We start from the raw sequence: 17174 nt of genomic DNA, 5'->3' as shown, positions 1-17174 counted from the left end.
AGATGTCTGAGACCCACTGACTTTCCTGCAACAGAATAAATCTGATCCCAGCAGCTCCAAACCAAATACCACAAACGAGGAACAAATCATCAGCAAACAGTGGTGCCAAAGGGCAGCAGATAGAAAAGGCTGCAGCCATGAGTTCTGGGGGTTTCTGCTCACTGACAAACCAAAAGGATGTCTGATGGCCCAGGATGACCTTCCCTCTGCCAAGAGCTGCCCCTTGAGAAGAAGACAACCCACTGCTGCTCCCATACAGTCCAAGTGACCTGAATCTGCATTTTAGATTTCCACTTGGGTCATGAATTCCAAATTGATTGTGCTCTGATTGAGCTCTCCCCTTCCCCTGCCAGCCCATCACAGTGCTCTACTCTGGCAGAGCACAACATCTCAGCCCACCTCAGGTGTCTCAGACAACATCTCAGCCCACCTCAGGTGTCTCTCTTCACCACCCAGCAATGGCTGGCCAGGATCTCTGCTCCACACCTTTCACTGCCCACCTCTGCCTTTCTCTCAGGACGTGCCTTCCAGAAATTCCTGATGCTTACCCCCACTGAAAGCACTCAGACCAAACTCCACTCATACACAGAAACTTCCAACATTCAACATTAAAATAGCCATGAATGAAAAATAATTCAGGAAAAATAATTTTCCATGGCCTTAAAGCCACAGGCTGAAGCAGGCTCTGAGCAGATAAAATCATTCAAGAGTTCAGGTGCCAGGCTCTTGCTGCTGCTGACACACAAGTCCATAAGCTTGCAACTCAACAGGAATGATTTTCACAATCAGCTTTGGCCACCTGACAGTGTTCTTTGCCCAGTTTCAAACTTTTAATTCTGGAGCTGATCCCTCAAATATTGGCTCTTTACAAGAGCTAGAACCAGGATGCTGTCAGATAAACTGCTAAACAACTTCAGCACAGAAACTGCCAACTAACTCCACCTAAACTGCACTGCAAAAGCTTCATTTCAGTCTGTTAAACTCATGTTAAACAGGAACCCAGAAAAGCAAGCTACTGACCTGGTCTGCTGTCAAGTATAAAGTGTGTGACCCACAAGCTTTATGTAACTGTAGAGCTCTCTAACTATTTGCAGAACTTACTGGCAACGTTTTCTTCCTTCTTAGAATGTGCAAAAGTCTCACTGAAGCCAGGAAGAAGTGCTGGGGAGAACTGAAGGCAAGGAGCTAAACAGGACTGTCATCGTTGGACAGAATCTAGAAGCTCCATATTTCAACAGGAAGATTGACTCCAAAATTCTTAAATTACAACTAGGAGATTGAGAAAAGCATCTGAAACACTAAACGCCTGGGAATCACTTATGAACAGTTCATATATTTTAAAGATGTAAATCTTGGGAAGAATACCTTATGTTCATGGCAACTGAGATTGGAGGTACTGTGTATTGTAACTCTCAGCCAGAAAAGACAGATAACTATTTTGGCTCATATTACCAGTGATGAGGCTATGTCTAGCACTGATTTTCCACAGATTCTACAATCTTGGCCTATACCAAAACTTTCAGCTTTGTTTTACCATAGATCATTCATCTTGATTCTTTCCCCCTTTTCATGCATCCTAGGTCACATACTTTACACTGCTAACAGTCTGACTCCTGGACAAGTAAGAAGCCATTTATTTTGTTCAGTACTCCTTTAATATTTCTATTGTGACTTTTTATTTTTTTCACTGAGTTCCCCAAAGAATAACCTCTTCCTTGCTTTAATAACTTGGACCTGGGTCAAGGTTGATGTGTTTCTCCATTTTGCAGGATATTTTCTTCAGAAGAGACAAAACAGTGTCTAATATTGCAATGACTGATCTTTAAAGGCTCCAGTTTCAAGAGGAAACCAAAAAGACTTATGAAAGAAAAGTAGGAAATAACCTTTAAAAAGAGGGGATAGGCAGCAAAGACGGCGAACTGTGCACAAGTGTAGAATTTGGGGATCTTCTCTAACCAGAAAAAAAAAAACCTCCTTGATGGATTTCTCCAGGCTCAGCTCCCTTGCTCACCTCAATACAGATAGTTTGGATTTTGAGATCTTCTCTAATCAGAACAAACCTCCTCAATGGATTTCTTCAGGCTCAGTTCCCTTGCTCACCTCAATACAGATAGTTTGGATTTTGACATTTTCTCTAACCAGAACAATCCTCCTCGATGGATTTCTCCAGGCTCAGCTCCCTTGCTCACCTCAGTACAGTTTACTACACTACTCCCTCTAACCTTCAAACACCATTGCTTTAGGAGCTACAAGGAGACCCATAATATTTTTTTCCTTTATCACAGTACAGCAGTGTACACAAAGTCCATCTTGAACAAGACTTTCACATCTATGGGTGAAAGCACAGATCTGTGCAGGCTTTTATCAGCCTCTGCTGATAAAGAGAGGCTGCACACCTTGGACACAGAGAACACCCCAATACCTCCTTCAGCGGGGGAGTGTGCAGAGTGGGTTATCTGCTCAGAGCAGTGAATTATCCGCTCTGAGCACAATGCCTTTCCCTTGGCCAACACCAAAAGGTGGCTCCCCCGCTCACGGCCGCACCGAGGTGAGGATGCGGCAGCGCTCCAGCCCCGCTGCTCCGCCGGGGATGGGAGCCCCGGAGCGCTGCCCGCCGCCCCGGCGGGGCCCCGCGGCGCCTCGGGGCCTTCCTGGCGGGGCGGGCGCAGGAAGCGCCGGGGGAGGCGGGCCGGAGCCTCTTCCCGGCAGGTGGGAGGGCGACAATGGCCGGGAGGAAGGAAAAGGGAGCCGGCCGGGCCGGGACACAGGACGCGGGGCCTGGCGGAGGCAGGGAAAGGGAAGAGGGATGCTAGGAAGGGGCGGCAGCTCAAGGAGCGGAGCGCCAAGTGGCCACGGCTGCGGGAGGGGCCCGGGCACCGGGACAGGGCACTGCCCTGCCCTGCCCTGCCCTGCCCGGTGCCACCGGACCCCCACACACCCAGAGCTGCGGGCACTGCCCTGCCCTGCACGGTGCCACCGGAGCCCGGCATACCCAGAGCTGCGGGCACTGCCCTGCCCTGCACGGTGCCACCATAGCCCCGGCACACCCAGAGCTGCGGGCACTGCCCTGCCCTGCACGGTGCCACCATAGCCCCGGCACACCCAGAGCTGCGGGCACTGCCCTGCCCTGCACGGTGCCACCATAGCCCCGGCACACCCAGAGATGCGGGCATGGCCGGCCCGGTGCCACCATAGCCCCGGCACACCCGAGCTGCGGGCACGGCCTCTGCTCAGGCTGGGGCAAGGATCATCAGAAACACGCCAATGTGATGAGCCACTCTCAGGACCGGCCAGTGCATATTTTTTTTTTTCCGTACAATTTTTCGAATTCGAAAATCCAAGATGAAGTTAGCTCAGCGATGCAGCTTCACTAGGGCAACAGGTTAGGAGAGAACAGAGCTCCTTACCCTTTCAGTGTGGATCCCAGGTTCATTTGGTTCCATGTCATGCATTCAAGCTGTGAGGTCATCTGGTACAAGTTGTCGCTGTTGTGAAAAGATGTAGGGTTAGGACTAAAATTGCAGCTATCAAATAAAACCCAAAACATCAGAATGTCAACGATTTCTTTGTTATTTGTTTTAAGTATATAACAGTAGAAAGTGAATTTGTTTTATATGATCCCTTTTTTCGATGCATTATGAATTTTTAAAAATAAAATTAAACAAAATAAAAGAAACTCTGTGGTTCGAAAAGACAGTTTCAATCTGCTAGCCTGACGCTTTGTAAAGAGCTGGAAATCAAAACATAAAACTTTTTCCTTCCCGAAAAATAATATCCGATATTGATATGTCGAAATGAATTAAACGAATACAAGCAGCGCGGCGGGGTAACGCAAAGGATTATTTGTTTTAAAAACTCAAATCTGTTAACTGTTTTAACCAGGAGTGTGAGAGACCACGTGGGTAACGGAGTGAAACAGCTATCGTGACTCGTGATGGATGTTGCTACACAGAGGGGCTTGACAAGCGGGAGAAAAATGGAGTGGCTGAGCGATAAGCGGAGCTGAGCGCAGGGGCCGGTACACACCGCGGGCAGCCGGGATGCAGGGCGCCTTGTCCCGCTCTTTCCAGGCCGGCACACACCGCGGACAGCCGGGATGCAGCCTCGCCTTGTCCCGCTCTTTCCCCCCCGGTACACACCGCGGGCAGCCGGGATGCAGCCTCGCCTTGTCCCGCTCTTTCCCCCCCGGCACACACCGCGGGCAGCCGGGATGCAGCCTCGCCTTTCCCCGCTCTTTCCCCCCCGGCACACACCGCGGGATGCAGGGCGCCTTTCCCCGCTCTTTCCCGGCCGGCACACACCGCGGGCAGCCGGGATGCAGCCGCGCCTGGTCCCGCTCCGCTCCCCGCTCCTCTCCCCGTTCCCCGCTCCCCGCCCCGAGCAGCGAGCGGCACGGAGCCCCGGCAGCGCTCTCCCCACTGTCCCCACAGGGCCAAGGAAGCGCTGCAGGCTCTCCCTGCAGGACAGGTCCCCACGGGGCCGCGAAGTGCCGCAAGCTCCCCCGGGCCAAGCTCTCCCCGGCCCCTCCGGTGATTGATGCCCGGCACCGCCGCTCACAATAAACCCAAGTCTCCCCGCTGATTAATTACACCTAAATTCGCTGGGTTTACGGCGTGAATTTATATCCTTTTTTCTCTTTTTCCTTTTTTAATTTTTTTTTTAACTTCGTGGCAGGTAGAAGCGACCTAAAAAAGCCAGAATCCAGTAGGAAGCTTTTGCATATAAAAACAAATTAAGTGACTTCAATCTCGAAGTATGCGTAATATCATTTGTCAGTATCACTGGACACTATTATTCATTAGTGTGTCTGAAGTGCTATTATGCTACTACAATGTCCTGCATATCAGCTCAGGAATTGTTAAACTCTCCTGCAGTTTCCCCATTTGCAATAGCAGTCCGTGCTGGTCTGTGCCAACTACGTTTTGCAATTCCACGAATTCTTCCTGTAATGCTGCTGTAATTAATTCCTCCAGGACCCTGATTTTTATTAGAAGTGCCCGCCCGATGCATTTACAGCAGGAGATTTCCCTTTAACTTTCTTTCCCTTGACAGTTCATTTATAAGAGCCTCCCCCACAATATCCACTTTTTTTTTTTTTTTTTTCCTCCTTTGCTTTTTCATAAAGCAATACACTTATTCATCTTGTCACAGCGCTGGGCCACTGTGTTCCGTGCCGCCCTTGGGTGACGGTGTCCGGGACGAGGCGCCCCGGTGCCGCCGCAGCTCTCCCGGTGCCCGCCCGGCCAAAGGCGCTGCCCGAGCCCCGTCCCCGGCTCTGCAGCGCCGGCCGCGGCTCCCTGGCGGAGCCCGAGCCGGTTCCAGCCTGGGAAGGGAGCCCGGAGCGGCTGTGGGGCAGGCTGGACGTGGTGGGAAGCGCTGGGAGCCGAGCTCCGCTGTCCGCGCTAATCCCCGCTCTGTCCGCCCCGTTTGGGGTCTCCCGAGCGAGGAGAGACCCCCGGCCCTCGCCCCCTCCTTGTCCTCCCACTGGAGCCGGGGGCTGAGCGAGGGAGGAGCAGGTGCCGGCCTGGCCCGGACCCCACAGCAGCCCGGGCGGGGTCTGGGTAGGGTCCCCAAATCCATTGCACCCCCCGGGTGAGCCGAGCGGGGTCTGAGCCATCCCTGCAGCCGGCAGCGAACGAGGGGAGGCATTTCTGTGCTGAGCCACGGAGCTGCGAGGTTCACATCTCGAACAATTCCCATTCTCCCATGTCCGGAATTGCCGGAGCTTTGGTTAAAGCACCGCGGGGCTTCGCGCCCCTTAACCCGGAGATAAGAACGGCCCGGTCGGATTAAACACCTCACACCTGACATGCGAGAGACAACAGGACATCCCTAACGCCATTTACGCCTCGCCGCGGTTTATTATCGACGGTACCGTGAGATGATCTCATGGAACCAACAGCTCCGCTCAGAATCTCGGCTTTGGATGGGGTTTGAATAGGGAGGAGGAAAGCGAGGGCTCCAGGGATTTGCCTGCGCTGATTCCAATCTGAATCCTTGGCCCTTCGAGCGGCCACAAAGAAGACACTAAAAATAACTTATTTTCATTACAAAGATGCTTTTAAAGAGAAACGAGAGGAAGGGGGGGGGGAACATTTCTACAGCGGGGATTAATGTAAGTTGGAGTGGAATAAAAGGAAGTCAACGCTGAGCAAAAAGGGAACTTAAAAGGAAACCAGTAGTAGATCATATAGAGTTTGTTTTGGCCTGCACTGCAGTATTACCGAGTTCTTGACCTCTGCACAGAAAGAGCTATAATCTGAACCGAGCCTCCTCCACTTTTAAAGTCTTTGCAAGTGTGACTCACTGTAAATTTTCAACATCCAGCATGTTTACTACATGAAACAGCGCGAGGTAGAAAAGTTCACATCACCGTTTGCGACGGAGCCACAAAGCCCTGCCTGAGATCTGCGCGGCTTTGTCACCCGCGTCCAGCCCCAGCCACGGGCCGGGCCATAAACACAGAGCGAGCAGTGGCCGGGGCGAGAGATTTCACAGATCGTTTTGCTTCCAGCCTAAGAATTACGATGGTTCAACCATTTCTTTCTTGCTGAGAGAGGGCGAGGCGCTTGAGCCCCGAGTGTCCCCGCACTGCCGACGGGCGGGACCCGGCTGCCCTCGGCGCTGCTTCCCGCGGGTCGGGCTGGGGCCGGGAGGGTCCCTCGCACCCAGCTGGAGAGATGGCCATGAGGGAGAAGCCAGAGCATCACGCGGAGGTGTCTCCCTCCGCATCCTCTCCCTCTGCTCTCTGCCTCCCCCTCCGCCCCCCGAAGCATCACCCCTCGGGCCTTGCTGGTCCAAAATTGGGGTGGCCGTCCCTGCGAGGCGCTGCAAGAAGGAGCGGAGCCGCAGCCCTGGCTGGGGTGAGAGGGCGAGGGATCCCAAACCAGCGCTGTTCGGGCGTCCCGAAAGACGCAGAGAGGAGGCGGTGCAGGGGAACAGCGGCCGCCGCATCCCGCCGGGGGCAGAGGCAGCGCCACCTCCCATTCCCCACCTCGTATTCTCCAGCACATCCCACCCCTCTCCACTGCCAAAGGCGGACGGGAGCGCCTGATGTCCCCAGGCAGTGTGGGGACGGACAAACCCCCATTCCGGGCTGAGCCCCATCCCCTGAGCGCTCTCGGAGTGGGCAGGCTCGCCAGCCCCGGTGCTTGGATGCGGCCACCGAGCAATCACTTGACAAAGCAGAGCTGTCGAGATTGACCTGAACTGCGAAAAGCAAAAGAAATCTTCAAGAAGGAGGCGCGGGATAAATACGGTCTTGGGGGGAAAAAAAAAAAAAAAAAAAAATCACGATTTTGCCAAATCAAGATAAATGCTTAAGGACAGTGCGGTCGTTTTCAGGGCGTTGGCCATGCGGGAAAGGAGTCCCGCCCGTTTCTGTGCCGCAACGACCCAGCCGCTTTCCGGGCCACATTTTCCCGGCGGGTTTGGATGTGTTCAATGCGGGACAAGCAGAGACCGTGCCGAGCTCAGCCACCACCTGTGCGGGCCCCGCTGCGGGAGCAGCCTGGGGGCTGCTCCCTGAACCTGACCATGAACGTAAGCTTCTTTGACCAACTCTCAAGTCCATCCTTCCTAGGAATCCCACTAATCCTCACCTCAATAACATTCCCAGCCCTTCTACTACCGTCCCTGGACAACCGGGGCTGCCCTCGACAGTGGAGCAAGCGCTGCCTCGCTCACACCCCCACGCACCAGTATTGGCTCCTGAGAGGTTTAAAGGCTTAAATCCTTATCTCACTGGAGTGAGCCGTAAACCTCCCAGCGAGCGGGGCAGGATCAAGGCTGAGGTCGGGAGGAACTCGGTCCCCGTGGCGCAGCGCTGGGAGGGAGGTGGCAGCGTTAGGGAGGCGACCTCTGCTCACCCCTGCCCCAGCGGAGGCACATGCAAGAGAGAGCTCTCGACGCTATCAGCGTTCCCCTATCGCGTTCACACCTGCAGGCGCTGCCGCTTCCAGGAGCGGGGCGAGGGCGAGCCCCGGGGCCCGGGGGACCGGGGAAGGGGGGCGCTGCCCGTGGAGCTGCCCTCCCCAAGCCTCCTCCGAACCATATTTATAGATTTCCCTGCGCGGCTCGCAATCTCTGTCCCTTCAGCACAGGAGTTCGCCCCGCCAATTATTCTGCAAGCTAATCTCCCTGGATAGGCTTCTTTCCTTCCTTCATTACCTCATTCCCTCCTTCCCTTGACGTCAACTCACGTTCATTAGCGAAGTGGCTTCTGGAAGTGACAGAATTTTGTTGTCTCATGTCCAGTGTCGATTAATGCGAGGTGATAGAAGTGGCCTACAAGAGGAGCCGCTGGCGGCTTCCTTCGCAGAGGCGCACATTGTTTTGTGTGCGAGAGTTACTTAGCAACTCCGAGATACGGGACTGGCTCCAAGTTCACAAAAAGTTGAGGAATAAATTTTTGGGGAACTTCTTTCACTCACTAAACACGTTGTAAAACTCCAACGCCCAGCCCCCACGTCAGACCCAACAAAACAAAAAACCAACCGGGAAGCCGCGCTTGCCACGGGCCCGTCTGTTGGCAAAGACATCTCATTGCTCGCGGCAAAGTTCCAGACGCACCTTTCTCCCAGCAAGGAAATCCCATAGGTTTATTGCCCCGATTTCAATAAATAACCTCCCTACAGGCCGGCTCCCACCCCTCCTGGGAGCCATCGGCACGGCTCTTGGCCCGCAGGACGAAACTCTCGGTCGGAGCTGAGTTTTGGTTGCCTGCACCGCGCTGTGCCCATGGCTGCTGCTCTCCAGCCAGCACTCCCACACCTTCCCGGCCTCGGGAAGGGCAAGCTCCAAATTCATCGGGCCCGGGGAGCGCGGGGAGCGAGCCCGGCTCCCGTTTCCCCCCTCCCGGCACCTGCAGCGGGGATGCTCTGCCGGCCGGCCGGGAAACCTGCGGGACACAGCGGGGCCCGCCACGGGGGGCGCGGCATCCTTTTTTCGTTTTGTGCGGGTTTGGGGATATCGATTTTCTGGGGGTATTTTTGTTGGTTTCTTTGTTTTTGTTAGCTTTTTGCTTGTTTGTTTGTTTGGGGCGGTTTTGCCTTGGTACCGTTTGGGTTTTTTTACATGTGAATCTTCTTTTTTGGGGTTTGGTTATTATTGGTGGGTTGGGGTTTTTTTGGGGGGGGGGAGGTGCTTTTGGGGATTTTTTTTTTTGTTGGGTTTGTTTGTTTTGGTTTGGTTTTTTGGGGGTGTTTTGGGTTTTTTGGGTTTTTTTTTTGGGGGGGGGGTGTTGGTTTTGTTTTTTTGGTTTTTTTTTTTTTTTGAGAAGGGAAGACTAAATCCGTTTCCCAGCATAAAGGAAAAGCTGTTCGAACGGCATGCGGGGGAGAGAGAGCGCGTCCCAGCAGCAACCCGCGCACAAGGAGGAGGGCGAGCCCAGCTCCCCGCCGGCCGAGGTACCTGTTGTAGGGCGTCCGGAGGAGCAGCGCCTGGCTGCCCGTGCAGCTGTCGGTCGGCGTGTGACAGCCGTACACCGGCGGAGGCACCGAGTACTGCTGGTCCCCTGCGGAGAGAGCGGCACTGAGTTAACCCTTGCGGCTCAACGGGGCTCCGTGCCAGGGCTCCTCGGGAGGCAGAAATTACCTAGGGAGGGCTGCTGGCTGATGGGGTCCTCGTGTTTGAAGGAGTGGTTGGTGAACTGGGCGGCGGGGTGGGACGGCGTGTGCCCGTAGCTGGGGGTGCCGTCAAAGGCCACGGTGCTGTAACCTGGCGGAGAGAGCACAGCGGGGTTAGCGGGGTCCCTCCGATCCCCCTGGGGACACACAAGGACAAGGCCAGGCCCGCTGAGCCCCTCTGTCCCCTGTGCCACCGCCCGCACATCTCTCTGTGCGGGCAGAGCCGTGCCGAGCCCGCGGCCAGGCGCGCAAAGTCGGAAGTCTCGTTCGTGTTTAAAGAGAACAGCTCGGTCTCGGTAATAAAAAGGATGTTTTCGTTAATTGTTGCTCGTATTAAAAGTGGAAGATTCCCATCTGCTCGGTGTAGTCATCTGGCGCTTCCAATTTAGAAGTCAGCCTTTAATCTTGCGCGCTTTTTTTTTTATTTTGTTAAGGGCGGCTTTCTGAAGAGTCTGCAATAAAGAGGCGGAATATTACGTGCAAAAATAAAACTCCTCCTTTCAGCGAAAATTGCTCTTCCAAAATAATAAACAGCCTATTTTGTTTCCTACACCGAGCAGATTCAGATGGAAAGAGACCACCTCTGCTGACCCCGGGCCGGCACAGAATCGTAAATCAGGTGCTTGGACACCAACTTTCATTAATGACTTGGAGCTGGCTAAACAACTTCAGCTAAAAAAGTAATTACAAAGTAATATTATCTCAGCGGCTTCTCGGCTCATCAGCATTTACCCCGAGAACCAACCTCCTCCGAGAGTCACTCTTAAAAAAAAAAAACAAAAAAAAAAACAAAAAAAAAAAAACCAACAAGACCAAGCAAAACAAAAAACCCCAACCAAAACAAAACAAAAAGTCCGACGCGGGCAGGGGAAAGAAAGCAGAGGGACTACGAGTGCTTTTCTCCGTCACTCTCCTCTCCCTTAACCCGCTTTTTCCAGCTCGGGCATCCCTCACGGACCCGTCTGGATGGGGCGTGTGGCTGGAGAGGGATTTTGGGGTTTTGCCGCTCGAGAGGGAGCACTCGGGGCTGTTTTGGGGCTCCCTTTCGGCGCCGCATGCTCGGCGCTGGGCAGGTGTGCGCTTCAGGAACGATCCGTGATCACAGCGGCTTTCGGAGAGAATGAAACCGAGAGGCAGCAAAGCGATTCGGATGTTGCTTCTCCGTTCTATTCTCTCCGCGGCCAGGCTGGGGCCAGGGACATTACGGGACTCCATTAACCCGCGCGGCTGAGCGGGAGGAGCGGAGGAATGAAAATCCTCCAGAAGGCTTTAAAACCTTCACCTTGGCGGCGATTTTCAGTCGGCCCGGAGGCCGCGGGGCTGGGATGGGAGCGGGACCGGCCAGATGTGCCTCGCATGGCGCTGACCCCGGGAGCAGAGCTCCTTTCGCCGGGCAGCGATGACAGGCCGGTACCCAGCGGGCTCCCATCCCACAGCTGCTTCTCGCTCCTTATCTCCTCCCTCAGCCCTCAGGCTAGAGGCTCAGCCTTCACCTCCCTTTTCCCCGTTTCCCTCCGTCTCTTTTTTCGCTTTCAGAAAACACTGACACTTTCTACGTTACTTTTGGCCCGCCACAGAGTTTCGGTGACCTTCAAAACTCAGCTCGGAGCAGGACGAGGTTTTGGCCGCATTTTCCGGTGTTGCCTGACCCAAAGCTTCAGGAATGTGATAAGAAAGTTGAGTTCTGAACCGAGCTGCCGATAGTGAGGTCTCTTTAATTAGGGCGTTATCAGAACTAGGCCTGATTAAAATGTGCTGAAAATAATTGAAAGTTGTACATCTGGTGGAGAACGGGGCCCGCTGGAGGCATCCAGTTGTTGGAGGAGCCCAGCTGGATGAAAGAGGCAGGCAAACGAGAAGAGGGAAATTGGGCAGAGGTTTCAAAGCCTTAGCTTCCTACCCCCCACCCCATCCCATCCCAGACTTGGCAGAAATGTCATCACAGAGCCAAGGTAGCGTCTTTCCCACGGTCGGAGGAACCTCTAAAGCAAAAAAAAAAAAGTTCAACCTTGAGGAAAGCCAAAGCAGGAACATTTTATCCATACACCAGAAAAAAAAAAAAAAAAAAAAAAAAAAAAAAAAAAAAAAGAAGAAGCAAACACTCTTTGCTCTTTGCCGAATTTCTCCTTGCCGTAGGAGCCCTCTCTGTGTGTGCCACCGAACACAGCTGTGGCTGAGCCCCAGGTGCCGTGCCTGCCCGAGGAGAGCCCAGCGTGGGCTCCGTGGCTTGGGCCATTACAGGCTCGGTTTCTCCCCGGGCTGGGGAAACCCGCACGCCAGGATGGAGCGGGCTCGCAGCTATTTTTGTCCCTCGCCAACTCGAATTTATCTCCCTCGCCCTTCTCTCCGCTTTCTCGTCCCTATTTCCGCCCAGCGATTATGAATCCCCTGCAAGGTCTAAAATCTTTTCAGCTGTCTTTCGAAATACATCTTTCCCGGTCAGAGTCCCCGTCCCGGCTCCGGGCCGCTCCCCTCCCCGTCCCGCAGCTGGAGCTGGGACCCCGCGGGGCTCGCAGCGGCTCCGGGGCCTCGGCAGGGCCGAGCCTCTCCCCAGCTCCAGGGATGCCGCCCATTTTCCCGGCCGGCATCGGCAGCAAGGCCCAGGAACCCCTCTCTGCAGTTTGCTACATGGGGCAGGGGCCGGGAGCCGAGGGCAGCAGCGCGGTGGCACCGGGACCGCGACCCGGTACTGCCCGGGGCAGGTGTGTGCCGAACTGAACAACCCGGGCTCGGTGTGTGCCGAACTGAACAACCCGGGCTCGGTGTGTGCCGAACAACCCCTGCCCGGGGCAGGTGTGTGCCCAACAACCCCTGTCCGGGGCAGGTGTGTGCCCAACAACCCCTGGCCGGGGCAGGTGTGTGCCGAACAGCCCCTGGCCGGGGCAGGTGTGTGCCGAACAGCCCCTGCCCGGGGCAGGTGTGCGCTGAACGGCCCCTGCCCCTCGCTGCAAACATCGCCCGGGCCTCGGCCGCTGCTCTGCCCCTCGCCCCGCAGCCCGAACCCCCCGGGCCCTCCCGGACGGTGTGTCCCAGCCCCTCCGTGGGTACGCGATTGCCCCCGCGGGGCACAGCAACCCCGAGCTGGGTGCGGGGAGCCCCATCTTAGAAGCACAGAGACCCCGGCCCGGGTCATCCCGCTCGGGCAGGGCCCCTCTGGCACTCTCTGCCCGTCCCGGTGTCCGGAGGCTCGGCTGCCCCGCTGCCCTCGGCCGGGCAGTGCGGGCCGAGCCCGGCACACCCCGTTCCCTCCGGGGCCAGCTGAACGAGGGCGAGCGACACCCGAAAGGTCTCTGGCCCCTTTTCCTTTCTCCCTGGCGCAAATGCTTACACTGCAGGCACTGGAAGAAGAAGGATGAGGTCTGCCCCCGGCGCCACATGCGGGTGACCCATTGCCCGGCCGCTCAACCCTCGGGAGCCTCGCAGGGCACCGCGGGCAGTTACGGCACAGCCGCTCCCGGCCGCGGAGATGCGGACAAGAAAGGACGAGGCATCCCCGCTTGAGCATTCCAGCCCGGGAATACTCATCGCTTCCGAGGTTAATTCGACAAGGGGCTTGAAAACAGAGCGCTTTTCGGATTCAGGACGAAGTTTGGAGCTTTACTCCCGCCACCACCCCATCAGCCCCGAGATACGCAGCGGGAATTCTCTCGGGCCGCGGGCCCCAAGCTCCATTGCAGGACTTGTGCCGTCTCCGGCCCAAACAAACCTTTGCGAAGGCGAGAGGCTGCTCCAGGCCGGGGAGGGGGCCGGGGGGCTCCAGCCCGCCTGGCAGAGCCCCCGCTGCATCCGCTGCCCCGCAGGAGGGGTGGGGGCTCCTAAAGCTCCTAAACGGAGCGACGTGGCCGCCGCACGGGGAGGGAAGGGAGGCACGGCGGGGCCGCCTCGCCTAAACCCGGCTCGGACAAACACCGGGCTCGGGGTTTCCATCAGGCGCGGCCCTGCGGGGCTGAGCGGGCTCCTCGGGGGCCGCCCCCCGATGCCGGCAGCGCGGCCCTTACCCTGGTTGCGGATGGCTTGCTGGCTCTCCAAGCAGTTGGGCAGGTAGGGCCCGTTGGGGAACATCCGAGCCTGGCCCGAGGGCGGCTGGCTGGGCGGCGGGGCGCCGAAGGGCCCGTAGCGGCAGGCGCCGGCCGTGCCCGTGAACTGGCCGGAGAAGTGTACGGTGAAGGCGCTCAGGTACTGCTCCTCGTGCGGGTCCGACCCGTTCCAGCTCGGCTCCTGCTTGATGAAGGAGTGCGGCCCCAGCGAGCCGTAGGAGGCCCCCGGGGGAAAGTCCAGCACGGGCGCCCACTGCGCCGCGCTGCTGACGGGCATGGTGCAGTTGCTGTTGCCCGGCAGGGAGGGCACGGAGGGCAGCAGCGCGTTCAGGTCTCGCACGTCGGAGCCCATCTGCTCGCAGACCTTCTGCCGGCCGCCGGGCAGCCAGTCTCCCCCCGGGCCGCACTTGTTCCAGGACACCTGGCCCCTGCCCGCCAAGCCGGAGGCCGGCTCCGGCTGCAGGCACCAGGCCGGCGAGCTCAGCCCTTTGGGGGAAGTTTGCTCCGCGACGCAGCTCCCCGGGTCCAGCCCTGCGGGAGCCGGCAGCAGCGACAGGGAAAGGTTGTTCTCCAGGATCGCCTCCGGGCTTGCACCCGCTCGCAGCGCGGTGTGCGCGTGTCTGCGTGTCTGTCTGTCCGTACGAACGTCCGCCTGTCCGAGCTAGGGGGGCACAGCCGCCGCGCACGCCTCACCTCGGATGCCTGCTCGCCCTCAAGTTTGCAAAGCTCAAATAGAGGCGCTTGCAGGGGAGGAGGAGTCAGCCACGCCGATCCTCCATTCACACAACCTCCGCCGAGGGGCTGCCCACAGCCCGCTCTGCTGAACCCGGCCGGAGCAGACGCGCGGGGGGAGGGAGGGGAGGCACGGCCGGGCCGGGGATGGAGGGGGAGAGGCGGCTGGGGGAGAATATATCTCCCCTACACATCACTCCCACCCTTCTCCTGGTGCAAGCGCCACTAAATCTCGCCCTAACGTCCCTCCGCTTTGGGAGAGGCTGGCGGGAATGTTAGAGGGGTCCAGGTGGCCAGCAAGTACGTGCTGGCTGACTTCCCCCGCCAGCTCCGTGCGTGTCCGTGGGGATTCCCGAGGGCGGCGAGCCCCAGGCCCCGGGGACCGGGCGGAGAAGCCTCCGCCCTTGCAGGAACCAGGGCAGGTGACCCGAGCCGCGCCGGGCGGACCCCGTTCCCGAGAGGGGAAAGTGCCTTTCCAGGTGCCTCTCCCGCTGCGGGAGGAACCAGCGGCTCCAGGAGCTCCCGAGAGCCGCCTGCCCGGGCCCCCGCACCCCGGGCCGGGCCAGGGGAGAGCTGGGAGCCCTTTACAAGGACCCCGGGACCGGCGTGTGTCCGGCCCCAGCCCCGTCCCTCGGAGCTGCCTGAGTGCGAGGGGAAGGAAGCAGCTGGGCGGGCGGGGGAGGACAGCAGCGCTGTGAGTAACCTGCTTGTGGGACATTCACCTGGCGCTGCTCCCGGGGAGGCCCGGAGCCTCTCCTTCCTCCCCAGCCTCCCGACAGCGGCTCCTCCATCCCGGGGGCGGCGGCCGGAGGGGACACGCTATCCCGGACGGTTCCCGCTGCCAGGACACACGGCAGGGCTCGGGAGCGCACCCAGCCCCACTGCCCAGAGCCCCGCCGTGCCTGCCGCGGGCAGGACGCGCTCTCTCCGAGGGCGAGGAGGGGAATCCTGCCGCCCTCCTGCAGAGCTACCCATGGATTACCGAGATAATCCATCACCCGGGGCTGCGGGGTTCTCACACCGGCCCCGTCCCGTGCGCGTTGTCACAACCGCAAACCGGGGTCACCCCCGCGCACCCTCACCCTCTCCCCTGCGGCGACAGCAGCGACAGAGGCGCCGGAAAGGCTCACCTGCCGCAGGACACGCCGAGCCCCTTGTGTTCCCGGTGATTTCCTACCCCTCGCGGCATCCAAGGTTGTCGCCGGCATCGTCAGCGTCGGAGAGATGTTTTTAAGATTCAAAGGGTAAATGCTACAACAAAAGAAATTAAAATAGGTCGTTATTGGAGCAGCCGAGTATAATTTCATTTTCTCTTAAAAGTAATTAGTCATAACGGTCGGGTTTTTGTTGTTAGTGAAATTTTTTTTCACTATTTCATTGAATTCTCTTTAAAAATCTCTCTTTTGGCGCATACATCTATTTATTACAAAACTCCGCGCGTAACATAAGGGCGAAATATCTGTTCGTTATTTTTGCTGATAATTAATATCCTCCAAGTTCACAGGAGGACGTGCCACCTCAGAGCCCACGGCAAACTCAGACACGGCGCTTGTGAATGCGGGGACATCGCGCTGACCTTGCTGCCCGCGGGCTCGGGCTCTGCCTCCCGCTCTGGCCGCACCGGGGCTCCCGCACACCGCGGGCACCCCTGCCCTGCGGGATCGGGACAGGGGCTGCTGCTGGCTCGGCTCCTTTCCGCGACGGACCGACACACCAGGTTGGTGGAACTCGGTACCTTAAAGGTCTTTCACAAGCCAAACGATTTTATGATTGGTTCTACGATCACCGGCTCTGCGACGGACACCTTACATATAGGAATGGAAGTCTTTGGCCAGCCTAAGCGGGGTATTTATTTTCCCATAAAAACTAGAGCTCTCTAGGAGCAAACAGAAATGCGTTTCCCTTAGAGGGCTGTTTTTCGAGCTAGCACAGGGGTTTTCTATTTTCTTGAAATAACCTAGCTTGATAAATCATCGTGAAAAGGAAAAAAAAATGTTTTCTTGATCGCTTAGCTCTGCATTACACCACCTGGGAGGAAGAACTGCCCAAGTCCTTCCAAACCTCCTCCTCTCTCACTTTCCAGCAGTGAAACAACACGACCCCTTGGCCATTAGCGCATCCTTCCTCCCCGCGGCTGCTGGCGAGGCTGGCTGGACCCCGGAGCTGCCGGCTCGGCTCAGCTCAGCCCTGTGCTGCATCGAGGGGTTTGGGTGCCCAGCTGAAAGCGATGGCCGAGGAGATGGCAGCTCAGGGGACAGCTCCTCCTTTGTCGCTTTCCAGAGCTAGGCGGTGCGAAACATTTTGCCCTGTCCCCTCCAAACGCGGCCCGATCCAAAACTCTGACAGGCTTCATTGCCCGCGGTTCCATAGCTAATTTCTGATAACGCTCACTCCTCGATTGTGCTCTGCAAGGTTAAACAATAGCCGGAGGAGGATTGTTCCAGCGAGTCCCACTCGATCCCGAGAAAAGCGGGCTCGGGAAGCTGCTTCAACCTGAGCACCGCCGCCACCCCTCCCTCCTCCCCAGCCCTTTCCCTCTGCTGCGCTAACCAGCTCAGGGACCGGCAATTCCCACTGAACTCCTGAACGATCCCCCCGCGGTTCGGAGGTGGGCGAGACTGACTGAAACGGAGATAAATCCCCAGCCCTTCCCCTCCTGCTCACGGCGCTCACGGCACGCAGGGGGATCTGTCTCCTTTCACTCAGGGAGCTGATCGGAGTTTGATTATTTAAGCGCAGAAACAAAGCTGCGAAGCATCTCCAGGAGCGCAGAGGGCAC

At 57.3% G+C, this 17174-nt stretch overlaps 1 protein-coding gene across 1 annotated transcript in view; it reads right to left on the bottom strand.

Moving 5' to 3' along the window:
• Nucleotides 1–14015, bottom strand: part of WT1 (WT1 transcription factor) — a 31850-nt gene extending 17835 nt beyond the window's left edge. The window contains 4 exon segments of the mRNA XM_058026633.1: nucleotides 3408–3485; nucleotides 9412–9514; nucleotides 9595–9717; nucleotides 13625–14015. Of these exon segments, the coding sequence (XP_057882616.1) occupies nucleotides 3408–3485; nucleotides 9412–9514; nucleotides 9595–9717; nucleotides 13625–14015 (695 nt within the window).
• Nucleotides 14016–17174: the final 3159 nt, after the last annotated feature.

The sequence above is a fragment of the Melospiza georgiana genome, chromosome 6 (assembly GCF_028018845.1).
Source record: "Melospiza georgiana isolate bMelGeo1 chromosome 6, bMelGeo1.pri, whole genome shotgun sequence".
In the NCBI taxonomy this organism is placed as follows: domain Eukaryota; kingdom Metazoa; phylum Chordata; class Aves; order Passeriformes; family Passerellidae; genus Melospiza; species Melospiza georgiana.
This window is presented reverse-complemented; position numbering and strand designations above follow the sequence as displayed.